This window comes from Cebidichthys violaceus, unplaced genomic scaffold (genome assembly GCF_023349555.1).
Source record: "Cebidichthys violaceus isolate CVI_PGR_0920_01 unplaced genomic scaffold, fCebVio1.0.p SCAF_24, whole genome shotgun sequence".
NCBI classification, from domain to species: Eukaryota; Metazoa; Chordata; class Actinopteri; order Perciformes; family Stichaeidae; genus Cebidichthys; species Cebidichthys violaceus.
Genome location: NW_027176417.1, coordinates 8,334,029 through 8,350,802, shown reverse-complemented (window position 1 = coordinate 8,350,802; position 16,774 = coordinate 8,334,029). Strand labels below are relative to the sequence as shown.

The window sequence follows — 16,774 nt, the reverse complement described above, 5'->3', positions numbered from 1 at the left end:
CAGACTGAGGTGTAATGGTCTCATGAAGCCACCACAAACTAACCGTCCTCACAGCATCATTTAAGAAGCCTTTGCGTTGGACGTTTGGCGTCCTTTTCTGATAGAGGCTTTATTTAAAGGGTCAGTTTTGGTCTCAGATGGTTCCATGTAGAAACAGCCAATCATCTGAATTCCAGTAAAAGCACTTGACACAAACCAACATCTGCCACCGATTTGCCAGAACACGCCTGTCCCGGATGCGACTATTAACCAGAGCTGCAGCCTGCCGTGTCTCCCCCGGCTGCGTTCACCACTAACCAGGGCTGAAGGATGAGCCGCAGGTCCGAGTCCTTCCAGACCTGGAGGACCTGGCAGTGGAACGTAACATGACTGCAGCAGGCCTGTAATTTGGAGTGGCTGCAACCTTTAATCATATCTTGATCTACATCCTTTATCCCCGCGTCCGTCGGTCGCCCGATGCTAATTTGAGGCCTGGAAGTTTCGATCTGATCTCCGTCCCGTGTTTGGTGCCGTTTCATATTTTGGAGACGAGGACGAACGGACGGAAATATTTCTTGCCAACCGTCTGTGAAACCAGAAAACAGTGGCGTTTTTTTTTTTTACGAGCGCAGATCTGAGCGATCCTGCAGCAAACGTCAGAAATACGAGGTCAACACTGTGGTCTAAAATATGATCATTTAAGAACCAAAAGCACACAAAAGTAGGTGGACTCCCTTTAACTGGAAGGTGTTACGGTGATGCTTTATTTTATGGGTCTGTCATTTCTTGAAAAAAGGGCCAATAACTTTGTAATTTGGCGCTAATTATGCAGAAACGTCCGATGAATTAATCACAGCTGAACACAGTTGTGATAATGCATATTGCATGTATGCATGCAAACCAAACTACATGTTAAAAATAGTCATTTTCAGGAAGGATATGATCGACAATAAAAGCATGAACTGAATGCTGTGAAGTGAATGAAGCCCTCCTCGTCTTGCAGAATGATGCATGTAGATGCAGAGTCATACGTTCATGACTAATCAAGCTTAAAAACAACATGGCGGCACGGAGAGTTCACGAGTTTGGGAGCGTGTTTACTGCTGCGTAAATGCCACCCCTGCATGTCGCAATAAAGCGCTGCAGCGGCCTGCGGCGGCCCAGTGGAAAGTCGTGTTTTAGTGCTGCCAAACATATGAAGTGGAGGAGTTTAGTCGTGGCGTGCTAACGATGAGGAACAACGGCGTTCTCTGGAGCTGCTGCAAGTTCTGATCAGAGAAAAAAACACTGCTGACTCCAGTTTTCTTTTCCTTTTTTTAATTGCCCGCTATAAATCTTTTTGTGGATGTCTCAATTAAGAGCAACAACAGCTCGGCTCCATTAGCATCTCCAGATCACAAGGTCATTAAATTCAAGCTTTGCAGGCACAAATCACCCTGTCATCCTCCTCGCAGACAGCGAGAGAAGAGCTGCAGACGCACAGATAGCTGCTTTTAAAAAGCGTCTCGTGGAGAGAAGTGAGGCTGCAGACGTTGCATTTTAAACAAAGGTTGCATTCTAATAAAGGCAGAGCGCAGACAGCTGTAGTGTTTTGCGTTAAACACAACGTCGTGCCATGGCAACGTGGAGGCCAAGACTTCCCCCTCGGGGCTGCCAGCCAGCCGGCAACGGTTTGATATGCAAAGCATTCACGAAATGAGAAGTACATTTTAATTACAGGGGAAGAATGAGGAGGCTTTATATAAGATGGTTTATGGACCTGCGTCAGATCAGTCTGCAGGTACAAAAACTGCTGTTTAATAAGGTCTAAACTCACATGCACACTCAGTTATTGGGCTCCAAACCTTCTGCAACTCTGAATATATAGAATTCTTTCTCTTCAACATTCATTTATTCACAAAGAACACACACAGAAAATAGTTTTGTAAGTGAACTCGTTGAGTCCTTTTAAGTGTTGACCATTTTGGATCCTGTGATTCTTGATCATTTTGAATAAAAATCCCCAAATGCAAAGCTGCATTTGAAACCAGCAAAGTGCCCTCAAACGACAGTGGTTTACTTCACAAGTGGTTTGGGAGTGTGCACCAATAACACACATCCTGACATTGATTTGTATTTGATCCAATGGCCACAGAGCACACAAAAATATCTCTGAAATGACTTTGTTACTTTAACGACCTACAGTCTTAAAGCATGAAGTGAATGCAGCTTGTTGCCCACATTATCACATGTGATTCTGATGAAACGTTGCATTTTAAAAACTGGACTTTAAGATGACACGACAATGTTTGCAGCACATTGACAACATTTGTAAATTGCGCTGCAGCTTCTGTTTACGCTTGTTTATTTGTCTCCATCATTATACCTGCAGAAGTCGTGGCTGCAGCTTTCAATCTCTACTTTCCTTTGTGTGAAATAATGAGCATGACATGGGGTTTCTCTCCGTTGTGCCACTGCAGCGCAGAGAAGCTTTCAACCTCTTGGTCTGAACTCCAGAGGCCAATAAAAAGCCAGCGTCTCGTCATCATTTCCATCCAGAGGAATCCTGGTGCGTGACACTTCATATTCACAACTGTGAGTTTGGAAGTCGGCAGAGCTTTATAGGAGAAGATTCCAGTTTACTTAATGATGTCATCAGATGTTTGATGGCCAATATTGGGAGCTTGGACCTTTATTTCACCCTGAAGTTGGACTCAGTTTGTGAGCCTTTCAGTTTTGTAAATGTGGTTCTGTGGCGTGCCGGAGCAAGTCGCTCACCGAGAACAAAAACACCATGATATATCACGCTGACATTGGCTGCAGTGAATACAATGAACAATACAGGAATCATTGCAATTCACGACCCCGTGAAAGCCGCCTCACCTCCGTCTGACTGAGCGTAGGAAGACTGACTGCCAAACGGCAGAAACGTTGGATAAATATCGACATGCACTTTGGCTGTTTCATGGCGTAATACGTGCAAACTTTTACCAGAACAGTGTGAAGCAACAGGGGGGGAAAGTCAACCTTCACCTGGAGATACATGCAGGGTAAACACTCTTAAAGTGACAGTATGTGCAGCAGAATCATGACTTTTTGTCCTGAAGAAATGTCCCAAATGTCCGTTTTTCAGTGTTTGAAGGCTCAGAGAGATGAAGGTCAGCATCCTCGGGGTCTGGGATCATCTGGAGGACACGAGGGTCCGGCTGAACCTGCGTGTGTCCTCCAAACTGATTCAAGTACTAGTTTGAGGTCCTTGTCCCTTTTATGCAACGTTATAATACTACTCTACTCTACTCTACTACTTTACTCACTTTTACGTAAAGCATCTGAATACTCCTTGAACTACAGCAAAATGGTGCTTTTCATGGTTTCATGGTTCTGTAAAGAACCCTCTAGAAATATGGTCTGAAGCACCATTCAAGAAGGTTCTTCTTAGACCCTTAGAGCCATGCTGAATCAAGTCTTCATCAAATCAGTGGAATTTATTGAAATATTTGTAAATATAGCTTCATCATTACTGCAGTACTGACTATTAGCATCTCTCTAATACTCACTATTGTTATTATTTAAATTATCATCATCATCATCATCATCATCATCAATGATATAATAATCATAATAATAATAGAGAGTCATGCTGAATAAAAGTATTTGTTAAATTCGTTGAATACATTGTAATATTTGTAATTATAGTTGTGTTATTACTACAGTGCAGTACTTATTATTATTATAATTATTACAAATATTATAATTATTTTAATTATTTTAATTATTATTGTTGTCATTATTATTATCATCATCATAGATAATGTGTTTATTTTTATTGGCATACAATAAAATAAAAATAAAATAAAATAAAATAAAATAACTCATTCTTTATGCCAATAAACATATTGTAATACTGTAATGTAATAGGATGCCACTGAAAACACTGTTAAGGTGTGCCCGGTGGAACGCACTGTTCCAGTCATTCCTGGTCTGCGGTGCGAGTCTCACGTTGTCCCACAGTCAGTCCACCTTAAAAGAAATGTCTGCTCTCGCGTTACAGTGTCACACGGGTGCACCGCGGGAGCGCGCACGGCACCAGCACGAGCAGCAGCAGCCCTGTCAAATCACACAACGGGGGTGACGCGCAGGCGGAGGACTTTACGTAAAAACGCCTCCGAGGACTTTTTCCTTTAACGCGTAGAAGTCACGGTGTGGAAATAGTCCTGCGTGTGGATTGATATGAAGCAGTTGTGATCGTTAGTCAACGTCTCGCTGGGGTTCGCAGCAACTAAAGTACCCAAAAAGTGGGTCTTTTTTGGCTCAGTGGCGCACGAGACGCACACCAACCCGAGGACTGACGTCAGGGGGATTTTACCGTCTCTTCGTTCACACTCCATTTGATCGCTTATTGTTCTTCTGAGGGATGTAAGTTGGCCGATGTGGAGCTGCTAACGTGTCCACGGATAACCGGGACGAAGCCACTGCTACTGAACTTGTTGTGGAGCGCTTCACTGTGTCGGAGTCCACCATGCTGGCGAACACGGCGCTTTACGCAGCGAAGAAACGGAAGAAGCCGGTCCAGAAAATGTAAGTGAACAACATGAACTCATAGAAAAGTCTCTGTAGTCTCTGTAGTATTCATAGAGTACCTCTCAGTGCATCCGTGGTGCACGAGAAGCGTGTGTACTACAGCTGGATTCTACCTTCTGCTCGTATTTCTTCTGTGGCATGTCTGTAATACCTATATGATCATCAGTCACTATTGTACTGCCTATTGTACTTTTACTGCACTACAATACTACCATAGCTTGTGGTTCAGATTGTTATATATTCATAATGTTTCCATAAAGCACACATTCATAAGTCTTGCAGTAATATATATAAATATAAATATATATATATATATATATATATTATTCACACATGTTATAGAAACCAGATATGTCTGTAGGTGGTTACAGCTGTGCAAACATCTCCTGTGGAGTGAGGCAGTGTGCATTAACGCCGTTGTTACATGGTAATAACAGGAGGTACGCGCAGTAGTAGCTCCGTTGTCCTGAGTGAATAAAGGCAATAAAGTCCGTTTTCCCCGCTGCGGTTATGCAATGCTGGGAGCCAGAGCGAGGTAGGTGCTGAAGTCCAGCCGCCCTGCAGGCCTGTGCAGCGTGGAAAATAAAGCAATATGTAAATCTAATTATACCATCGGAGACAGCTGGGCTTCCCAAACTCATCCGTGCACATGTTCTCAAACTTGTGCGGTTTGAGTAGATGCATTGGATTTATTATTAATACACAGTTATTGTTTGAGTGGGCTCTGTAGGGGAGGAACAAAAGGAAATGCCTTCATCGTTATAATCATCGTGCCACATTCTTATGAGTTTATGTTTGAATGTATATTTAAACTGACTCTTGTTTTCCCCTGAGACCCCCTGGAGGGCCCCGAGCCACAATGTGAGAACCACCATACTGTATGGTACTGTACAGCAGAACAAAATGCTTCTTCAGGGTCTGATGTCCGGTAGAACAAATGCTTTTTGTGCAAAGAGGGCGCTTTTTACAACTGTTGTTTGTGACAAATTGTTCTTCAGAGAACCTTATCTGTGCTGTAAAAAACTTCTTTAGAGGAGTTCCTTAATGCACCATGCTCAAATGGTACCAACTAGACCCTTAAAGGTGCTGTAAGAACCTTTTTTAGAGGGGTTCCTCAATGCACCATGGCCAAGGGTCTCCCAAAGACCTTTGATGCTGCTGTAAACAACTATTCACAAAAGTTCTGTATTATAGTTCTCTATTGTATTTGAGCTTTAATAAAGAACCTTGTGCGGAAGTTTTGGAAAGCACCATAGACAACGTGTTCTCCTTAGAACCATAACAAAGGTGAAGCACCACGGTAAAGTGGCTCTTCTTAGACCCCTCATAGAGAAACAGTTTGTTACAGACCGTTAGTGGTGCTGCAGAGAACCTTGAGAGAGACCCTACATGTGTTCTCAGAAATCCTTTTATAGTTCTATAAAGAACCGTCTGGAGCAATGATCTGAAGCACCATGCCAGAGGGTTCCTCTTAGACCCTTCATGGTGCTGTAAAAAGTTCTGTCAGTTTATCTTAGACCCTTTATGATGCTGTAAATAAATGCTTTGGAGATGTTCTCCAGGGCAGCATGCTTTAATATTCCCTTAAAGATCCACCCCAGTGCTGTAAAGAACGGTTCTCCAAAGCACCGCGCAGACATGGGGTTTGCTGGATGCTTCGCGGTTCTGTAAAGAACCCTTTCAGAACATTGCAGTGAGAGCTGCTCTGAGCCTCACAGTCTTCCTCACCGTGATTTTACCAAGTTGTGACTTTTTAACTTTTAACAAGCCAGACGGGGAGTGTTAACCGCCCCGTACGGAACCACGGCCAGAACCACGGCCAGAACCGTGGTTTCACTCTGTGTGTGTGTGTGTGTGTGTGTGTGTGTGTGTGTGTGTGGTACTACCTGCATTAATCATAATCAGGACGTGGAGCGAGAGCGCTCTCACGCTATGTTTCCACGAGGGAGGGAGGGAGGATGGCGTAATCTGAGACTCGCTGTGTGTTTTTCCTCCTCCTCCTCCGGCTTCCACAACATACTACTTTTTTCCTGTCTTTCCTTCTCTCTCTCTCTCTCTCTCTCTCTCTCTCTCTCTCTCTGGGTGTTTTTTTTTTGGGGGGGGGGGGGTTGTTTCTCTCCTCCCTCAACACAAATTAACATAGTTCTGTGTCACGCAAACGCTTACATAACTCTGCCATGTTCACTCCCAGGGAGTTTATCTTTCCTTTCTTTTTTCTTTTTGTTTGGGAAATGGTGTGTGAGTTGTGTGTGTGTGTGTGTGTGTGTGTGTGTGTGTGTGTGTGTGTGTGTGTGTGTGTGTGTGTGTGTGTGTGTGAGAGACAGTTTAACACACAGATGGGTCTAGAGGCGGTTCTCAGCGGTCTCCCCTGAGGCAGTTTACCTTCATGTTTACTCTGATGTACGAGGAGAACATTTAAATTCACGGGGAGTGTGTGTGTGTGTGTGTGTGTGTGTGTGTGTGTGAGGAAAAGTCACGAGACAAATGTTGACGCACGGCCAAAAGTATGTGGACGTGCGTACACCTGGGCGAGTATTGGGTTGAGGTTAGGGATGGATAGTAAAGTAATCTGATTACTTAAGCTCTCTTATATTGTTTGTTTCTGCAAACGGGTGCAAGAAGCCAAAAGAAACTCCATCGCGCTGTGATTTCTCTCTCAGTTTATCGTTCATGCATAAAGATGCCGAATGACAAAAGCAGAATTCATATTATTCATATTGTTCTGGTTCTACTCGAGCTTCTCCGGCTTTGGATTCATCAAGACGCTAACGAACGCCATCCGGAGCCGAGCTCGGGGCGCCGTGCGGGCCGGTTAACTGGGCTTTGGGCACAGAAATCATGGCATGCTGCAGCATTTCAGATGACTTCAGGGACCAGGAACAACTCCAGGCTTTGGGGGGAAAAGAGATGCTAATATTGAACAGACAAACCTAAAATTAAAAGTTAAAAGTGGAACCAAAAGAAAACCTTAGCCTTAGAAAAGTAGATAAGTGTTCCGACAGGGTTGTCAAGTGAGCTAGAGAGGACTTTGATCATCTTTACTTGTTTAAGTTGAACTCATTTAAAAGACGTTATTAGTCAAAGATGGATTTCCACTTGTTGTGATGGTTCCTGATGGTCTCGTTACCACGGTGAAAGGTGGGCCGTACACTGCTGCTTGTTTGTATTCAGATGGGTTTGAGTCCGGGTCTGGACGGCGAGCGGTTCTTTGGGTTGAGACGTCATGCTGGCGTCATGTGACTCCCCAGACGCTACGGCGTCGGACCGCAGCGGCGCTTTGTTTGGTGTGGTTTCACTGTGTAGGTGGCTGCTTCCTGTGTTTAGGGTACTCGGCGTACTGCGAGTATTTACATCGAGTACCTCGATGGTCGGGTATTTAATCGGTCCAAAACAGAGCTGCTGTTAGTTAAAGTGACTTCAACCGTTGTCAGAGGAGTCACAGAGGAGTTGTGTGCTGATGGACCACTGGAGGAAGAGAATCACAGGAAGAAATGAAACTACAGTTCATTTAAACTCACTCTCTCTGAGGTGCATCTAATGCACCCACATCACAGAATCCACAGTGTGCTTTAATTTACGCTGTTGTCAAAGGTGTCGAGATCTTTTATGAGGTTATTCATGTGTAGCTATGAAGTTTATTTGAAACCACAATATAACAACAAAACAAATCAAAGTGTAAAAAAACACATAAGAACAAGTTTAAATGTGATTTAAAGAGAACTCAACACTTATTTAGCATTGAAGCATCAATCATGTGATATCGGCTCTGATATCCACTCTCTGAACCTTCTATCCACTCTCTGAACCTTTTATCCACTCTCTGAACCTTCTATCGACTCTCTGAACCTTCTATCGACTCTCTGAACCTTCTATCGACTCTCTGAACCTTCGATCCACTCTCTGAACCTTCTATCGACTCTCTGAACCTTCTATCGACTCTCTGAACCTTCTATCCACTCTCTGAACCTTTTATCCACTCTCTGAACCTTCTATCGACTCTCTGAACCTTCTATCGACTCTCTGAACCTTCTATCGACTCTCTGAACCTTCGATCCACTCTCTGAACCTTCGATCCACTCTCTGAACCTTCTATCCACTCTCTGAACCTTCTATCCACTCTCTGAACCTTTTATCCACTCTCTGAACCTTCTATCGACTCTCTGAACCTTCTATCGACTCTCTGAACCTTTTATCCACTCTCTGAACCTTTTATCCACTCTCTGAACCTTCTATCGACTCTCTGAACCTTCTATCGACTCTCTGAACCTTCTATCCACTCTCTGAACCTTCGATCCACTCTCTGAACCTTTTATCCACTCTCTGAACCTTCTATCGACTCTCTGAACCTTCTATCGACTCTCTGAACCTTTTATCCACTCTCTGAACCTTTTATCCACTCTCTGAACCTTCTATCGACTCTCTGAACCTTCTATCGACTCTCTGAACCTTCGATCCACTCTCTGAACCTTCGATCCACTCTCTGAACCTTCTATCCACTCTCTGAACCTTCTATCCACTCTCTGAACCTTTTATCCACTCTCTGAACCTTCTATCGACTCTCTGAACCTTCTATCGACTCTCTGAACCTTCTATCGACTCTCTGAACCTTTTATCCACTCTCTGAACCTTCTATCGACTCTCTGAACCTTCTATCGACTCCCTGAACCTTCTATCCACTCTCTGAACCTTCTATCCACTCTCTGAACCTTCTATCGACTCTCTGAACCTTCTATCGACTCTCTGAGCCTTCTATCGACTCTCTGAGCCTTCTATCCACTCTCTGAGCCTTCTATCCACTCTCTGAGCCTTCTATCCACTCTCTGAACCTTCTATCGACTCTCTGAGCCTTCTATTGACTCTCTGAACCTTCTATCCACTCTCTGAACCTTCTATCCACTCTCTGAGCCTTCTATCGACTCCCTGAACCTTCTATCTACTCTCTGAACCTTCTATCCACTCTCTGAACCTTCTATCGACTCTCTGAGCCTTCTATCGACTCTCTGAACCTTCTATCCACTCTCTGAACCTTCTATCCACTCCCTGAACCTTCTATCGACTCTCTGAACCTTCTATCGACTCCCTGAACCTTCTATCCACTCTCTGAACCTTCTATCCACTCTCTGAACCTTCTATCGACTCTCTGAACCTTCTATCGACTCTCTGAGCCTTCTATCGACTCTCTGAGCCTTCTATCGACTCTCTGAGCCTTCTATCCACTCTCTGAGCCTTCTATCCACTCTCTGAGCCTTCTATCCACTCTCTGAACCTTCTATCGACTCTCTGAGCCTTCTATTGACTCTCTGAACCTTCTATCCACTCTCTGAACCTTCTATCCACTCTCTGAGCCTTCTATCGACTCCCTGAACCTTCTATCTACTCTCTGAACCTTCTATCCACTCTCTGAACCTTCTATCGACTCTCTGAGCCTTCTATCGACTCTCTGAACCTTCTATCCACTCTCTGAACCTTCTATCCACTCCCTGAACCTTCTATCGACTCTATGAGCCTTCTATCCACTCCCTAAACCTTCTATCGACTCTCTGAGCCTTCTATCAACTCTGTGAACCTTCTATCGACTCTCTGAGCTCGATATCCACTCTCTGAACCTTCTATCGACTCTCTGAACCTTCTATCCACTCTCTGAACCTTCTATCCACTCTCTGAACCTTCTATCCACTCCCTGAACCTTCTATCCACTCTCTGAACCTTCTATCCACTCTCTGAACCTTCTATCGACTCTCTGAACCATCTATCGACTCTCTGAACCTTCTATCGACTCTCTGAGCCTTCTATCAACTCTGTGAACCTTCTATCGACTCTCTGAGCCTTCTATCGACTCTCTGAACCTTCTATCCACTCTCTGAACCTTCTATCGACTCTCTAAACCTTCTATCGACTCTCTGAACCTTCTATCGACTCCCTGAACCTTCTATCGACTCTCTGAATCTTCTATCGACTCTCTGAACCTTCTATCGACTCTCTGAACCTTTTATCGACTCTCTGAACCTTCTATCCACTCTCTGAACCTTTTATCGACTCTCTGAACCTTCTATCGACTCTGTGAACCTTCTATCAACTCTCTGAACCATCTATCGACTCTCTGAGCCCGATATCGACTCTCTGAACCTTCTATCAACTCTCTGAACCTTCTATCGACTCTCTGAGCCTGATATCAACTCTCTGAGCCCGATATCCACTCTGTGAACATTCTATCGACTCTTTGAACCTTCTATCAACTCTCTGATCCTTCTATCGACTCTCTGAGCCTTCTATCGACTGTCTGAGCCTTTTTATCGACTCTCTGAGCCCGATATCGACTCTCTGAAACCAATATTGACTCTCTGAGCTTGATATCGACTCTCTGAACCCGATATCGACTCTCTGAGCTTGATATCGACTCTCTGAACCCAATATCGACTCTCTGAGCTTGATATTGACTCTCTGAACCCGATATCGACTCCCTGAGCTTGATATTGACTCTCTGAACCCGATATCGACTCCCTGAGCTTGATATTGACTCTCTGAACCCGATATCGACTCCCTGAGCTTGATATTGACTCTCTGAACCCGATATCGACTCTCTGAGCTTGATATCGACTCTCTGAACCCGATATCGACTCCCTGAGCCTTCTATCGACTCTCTGAACCCGATATCCACTCCCTGAGCTTGATATCGAGTTCTGATGCTCCTCTTGTGGTTCTTTGTCCCGTATCATAAACTCCAGCAGTGGAACGGACGCCAACATCGTATTTAGTTTCTTTTGTTCTGCAAAGGTGTCGTTGGCCCGTCGGAGACAAAGTGCCTTTGTGTGAAGGCAGGGGAGTGTTTTTTCAACACACACACACACACACACACACACACACACACACACACACACACATATATATTTATATTTACATACACGCCCCTTCCAGGGCAGATTGGGCAGATAAAAGGAGAGGCCGCTCATTGTTCTTGCAGAGAGTTGTGCCGTCAGGAATGCAGCGATAACATCTCTCCTCGATTTCAGATATGTTTCTGGAGTATTATTGGAAACAGATGTCTTATTAACAGGAGGGGGGGGGGGGCACATTTTACACATTCATGTTACATTTCAGGCTTTCAGCTCGCAACCTAAACCTAAACCTGTTAAAAACAGTACTAGAAGCCATTCAAAGAGGGCCTGCTGCTGTTCTATCCAGTGTGAACTGTGTTTACTTCTCAGTACATTTCGGTTGTTTTTTACCTGACTTGTTGTGATTTTTAATATTTGTTTCAGTCCTGCTAGGTCTCTATATTGTAGTACGCTGGTTATATTTAATTTCAATGTCGCGTGAGTCTTTCTTTGTGAGACCTATAAACTCCTCTTGAGTATTTCTCCACCACTATGGGTGTCATATTTCTCATTACAGTCCGCTCACAGGTTCTTCTGTGTTATTCCGTCCTCGATGCTTTCAGAGCTCTTTACTGGTCCGGTCCAGTCGTGTGTTGTTTCTCCCTCCTGTTGGTGTTTCTACAGGCAGTTCAACTGTAAAAGTCAGGATTAAGATTAGCAAAAGAAACCTGTTCACATTTCATTCAAATGTCTTTTTATTGGAGCAGTTGCATTGAAGTGTTTCTAGTAAAATAGAATGTGAGCCAAAGCACTTTAAAGTTTGATATCAGTAAACACTCACAGCTACGATATCGCTGCTGTTAAAAGCCACCGATGGAAAGACATTGTGTTATTGTTTGAAGTTTGGGCTGTTTTAAAATTCAAAAAGACGTATCATTAACGTCTTTTCTTTAGTGAGGAAAGAGACGTCTCTCTCTCTCTCTCTCTCTCTCTCTCTCTCTCTCTCTCTGTTGGTACATCTGGTTGTGAAGTGGTTTCACGTTGGTCAGTGTTTTCTGCACGTTGTGGCGGCTGCAGCTCTCAGTAATGTGGATGTCAGAGGGTCTAGAAGGTATGCAGCTATGCAGGTGCACACACACACACACACACACACACACACACACACACACACACACACACACACAGCTCCGCTGGCCTCACCTGACCTAAAAAAAAAACCTCCCCGGAGGAGTCATCAGCAGGAACATCTGAACCTGATTTAACTTGAGAAGCAGCAGACATGCAGCTGCTCTGAGTGAGGCCGACCTGTAACTGGAGGGTCACCGGTTCAATTCCCACAACAACCAGATGCTCTGCTAAAGCGTTCTTGTGCAAGACACAGAAAGAAAGGTCCAAATTGTTTGTTGCATCCGTCAAATCTGCAGAAGAGCTTGATTCAAAAATATATAATTTACCGTCATGCAAGACAAACTAAAGCAGGAAATCTTCTTATTTTAGAGGATCAAATCAATTTCTGAAAATCAAAAATCAAACTGTAGTGTGTTTATATTGTTTTCAGTGATGATTTGGAAATAAATGATGATAAAAACAGATTCAAAATGAAAATGAAAGGGAACAAAAAGTCCCTGTTTCTCCAGCGTTGATCAGATATCAGACGGTGGTGAATCGGTACCAATGTGAAGATCCCCGCAGAGCTCCATCGACCGGTTAAACACCAGATGTGGGGCTGAAGGAGCGGCTGAAACAGTACTTCAGGCCCTCACCTCTTAGCTTGTGTGAGTAAACAACATGCAGCATCGAGCAGGAAGTCAGGAGGATATTGCAGGAGAAGAATGTGATCTTTTACCGTTCAGACTCATGACATGTTTTCTTGTTAAGGACAGGAAACCGGTGGTTTCCTCCCGCTCAGTACATTTGTGTGCACAAAGAAGGAGGTGACGGTAAACAGGAACAGGTGACATCAGGCCGATGGGGAGGACAGGTGGTCCACGCCCACTCTGCGCGACATGTGACCCTTTAATGTCTGTGTCGCAGGATGCCATGCTTTCTACACATGCGGCAGGTTGTCTTTGTCTTCAGAGCGACATGCTGTTAGAAGTGGAATATATCTGGCTTGTAAAAGTGGCTCCAGTGCTTTAAACGTGTGTTTGCAGGAGCATAAGTGAGTGACGGTCTCTAGAGCCACGCCTCCAGTGCGTGATCCGTCTCACTTCATCCCAGCTGCTGTACCGTCAGGATACACAACGCATTCAGCCTCCAGCTAATGCTTCTCCTGACCTCTCTGGAGCTTTAACGTCTTCTCTCTGCACCCGCAGACCCAAACCGCCGCCTCCCGACGGCATCAAGTCCAACCCGTCCAAACGGCACCGCGACCGGCTCAACGGCGAGCTGGACAAGCTCACCGGCCTGCTTCCCTTCAGCGAGGACGTCCGGGCTCGGCTGGACAAGCTGTCGGTGCTCCGCCTCAGCGTCGGCTACCTGAAGGTGAAGAGCTTCTTCAACGGTGAGTGACGCAGTACTAAGAGAAGCGTTCACAGGAAGCAGACGTGCAGCTATTTAATACGGGTCAGCTAAGTCTGGACCTGCTGTATCTGCTGGATATTCACTCATCAGCGGTTTTATTTCCTCTTGCACCACAAGTTCTTTTAATCACTTTTTAATCACATGTGATGAGTTGTAGAGTTAATTCACCAGGTTGAGTTTCATGACCTAACCCAGACAGGACCATGGCTACAAACTCCAGCTGAGAGGCTAAATCAGGGACTGTGACTTTTGTCCCTTCTGGCTCTCCGTATATATTTGGAGCTGAGCTCCTCCTCAACAGGAGGTGTGGAGCCGACAGTGCAGCTGCTGATGGGCAGTGTGTCGGTACCAGACACAGCGACGCACTCCAGACTCAATTATGAATGGAATTATGACGAGGACTTTTCTACTACTTACTATGTTTATACGACCAAACGCGTTTCCATAAAGGTGCCATTAATATCACTGAATCTGTGAAAGAATAAGAAACAGAATGTGGAAATACAAAAAGGAACAAATGAGTAAATAGAAACATTTAAATACAAATAAAAAGATGATAAAGATATAACAAATGACTACATATACATTCATAATTACAAGCATTTATTTATTTAAAATTTGCTTTTGTTTTAAATATTTTTTAATAATAGATTTTATTGATTTTTATCCCTTATTTATATATATATATATATATATATATATATATATATATATATATATACTGCATATTTTTTTAATATATAGAGAAATGAATTTTTTACAAATAAATGGTAAAATATATGAAAATGCTTCTTATTTTAAATTGCATTATATTTGCACACGTCTTCATTCTTTTCGTGATTCCTCTTTATATTTCCACATGTCTTCTCCTGTTCGTTTACAGATGTGGTCTCTTGTCGGACTCGTAGTAAAGCAGGTGATCAGTCGGTCAAACGGGCTTTCTGTTCTGACAGCAGCCACACAGTGACCCAGAGACCAGTGGTCGCCGCGTCGCTGGCGTTGACTCGCAGCCGATCGACCCCCTGCAGACGCGTCGCGCTCCAGAAGCAACTTATTGCCTCTTGGATACGCGAGCGTCTCGGACCCGTTGCCCGTTGCTCTGGAGTCATCCGTGACTCGGCGGCGTCGGTCGCTTCGCGTCGGCTGAACGAATGTGTTCGGAGTCCGGTGAGGGGCGTGGTCCTGCGTTCAGCGCTTTTATTTTGAAAGTTAATCAAATAACCGCTCCAGCCCTCATATGTCTACATTAGCTGCTTGTTCTTCTTTTTTAATATTTTAAGGTTTGTTCGGACAAATCAAGACATTCCAGGATGTCCTCTTGGGCTCTCAGATGTATATGTTTTAACGTTCCATCCTCAAAATGATAATTAATAAGTTGGCTGGTTAATCAGTAATGCAGATAAACTGAAGCCCGACAGTACGGTGAAGAGAAGACAATGGCCTCGGCAGGAATAACCTAAATGATTTGAACCAAGGGTTAAAAACCAGATGTTACACACAATGAACTTAAAGAGCCAATTAAACACAATAAAGAGCTCATTCAAACACAGACTCCCGCTGTCAAAGGTCAGCTCACAGAGGAACACAGTGGCTGTACGTCTCATTTACTCATTTAAAGAAGTGGATTTAGTTTGTTTATCGACTGTGAGAGGAACAGTTGATATCAAGATGTGACACTTGGTATTCAACCCTCTGAAACCAAAGAGGTTTTCATTCTTTACTGCAATAAAACGAGTCTTTGGAAACAGAACGATCACAGCTTCAAGTAGAGGGAACTCAAACATGTCAATACAATGTGTTTGGCTGCTTTCTCTGACGGAAGCGTTCCTCACACATGGTGTGTTCGAGGACCGTCAGACAGATGAACATCTGAAGACACTGACAGTTTTTACAGCGCCTTGCTCGGGTAAACGATGCAGTTTTGGCAATTGTTTTAAAAAAAAACAAGCTTTTCAATCCCGCCGGCGGGTTTTCGGGTTCAGAGTCTTTTTAGATCCTGGTGTCGTTGACGAGATCATTTTTAATAGTTGTTGCCTTGGTTTGCTAGTGGAGAAGATTTATGAAGGATGACATGCAACGAGAAGAAGCAGCAACAAGTTTCGGTTGACCGTGAAGAGCTGAAGGCTTCTTTAGAACTGGTCTTTCTGCTCAGTGGAGCCGCTCACCACACCGGCTGGTTCTGCTGTGTGGCAGCGGGCTGCTCGATTCAAGGCCGGCTACCTGCACAGCTGACCTCATCCTCGCTTGTTGCCGTTTCTCTGGAAGGTGACACCCTTTTATTCTGAAAAGCTCACAGAACTATACAAATGAACGATGATCTGACTTCCTGCTGATTCCCTTCTTGAGTGTGACACCCTGCTGGAGCGTTATGACTGAGAACAGATTTAAGCTTCACGAGGAGGACATAGATGTGACTGTTGAGGACACTTCTTCCTCGTACGCTCTCCCTCCCGCCGAGCCCCACCCATTTCCTGTTGCGGGCCCCTGCAGCACCCCGGGGCCCCTTTTTCCTCCTCGGCTCGTAAGTTCACAGCTCCTCCGCCTCCAACGAAGGCTGCAGGACTCTGTGCTGCTTCAAAGGACTGTCAGTGCATGCTTCAGACCTCCATGTGGACGTCCACGTCTGAGGCTCCTCCTCACTACTGTTTATGACCCGTTTGTTCGTCCTCCTTCAGATGAATCCAGAGAGCATTGTGGGTATGAACCCGTTGTCCCTTAATGTCCTGGTTCCTTTGTCTTTTGTCTCTGCTTCCTATGTCATAATACGATGTATTATGTGTGTAAATCAGAGAGTGGAGATAAAAGGACGAGGACGGGGAGTAACAAAATAAAAGACGTCGTGTCTCAGCAAGCTTTACAAGGTGATTTAAAAAGGTAAGACCGGCGCTGACCCAACA

General features: G+C 44.4%; 1 protein-coding gene across 1 annotated transcript in view; it reads left to right on the top strand.

Annotated features, from left to right (window-relative positions):
* The first annotated feature begins 4,097 nt into the window (after positions 1 to 4,097).
* The window catches only part of LOC137879096 (aryl hydrocarbon receptor-like), a 43,002-nt gene continuing 30,325 nt past the window's right edge, over positions 4,098 to 16,774 (top strand). Inside the window, exons 1-2 of the mRNA XM_068719670.1 lie at positions 4,098 to 4,536; positions 13,670 to 13,857. Of these exons, the coding sequence (XP_068575771.1) occupies positions 4,478 to 4,536; positions 13,670 to 13,857 (247 nt within the window). The 5' untranslated portion in view covers positions 4,098 to 4,477. The remainder of the gene's footprint in view (positions 4,537 to 13,669; positions 13,858 to 16,774) is intronic.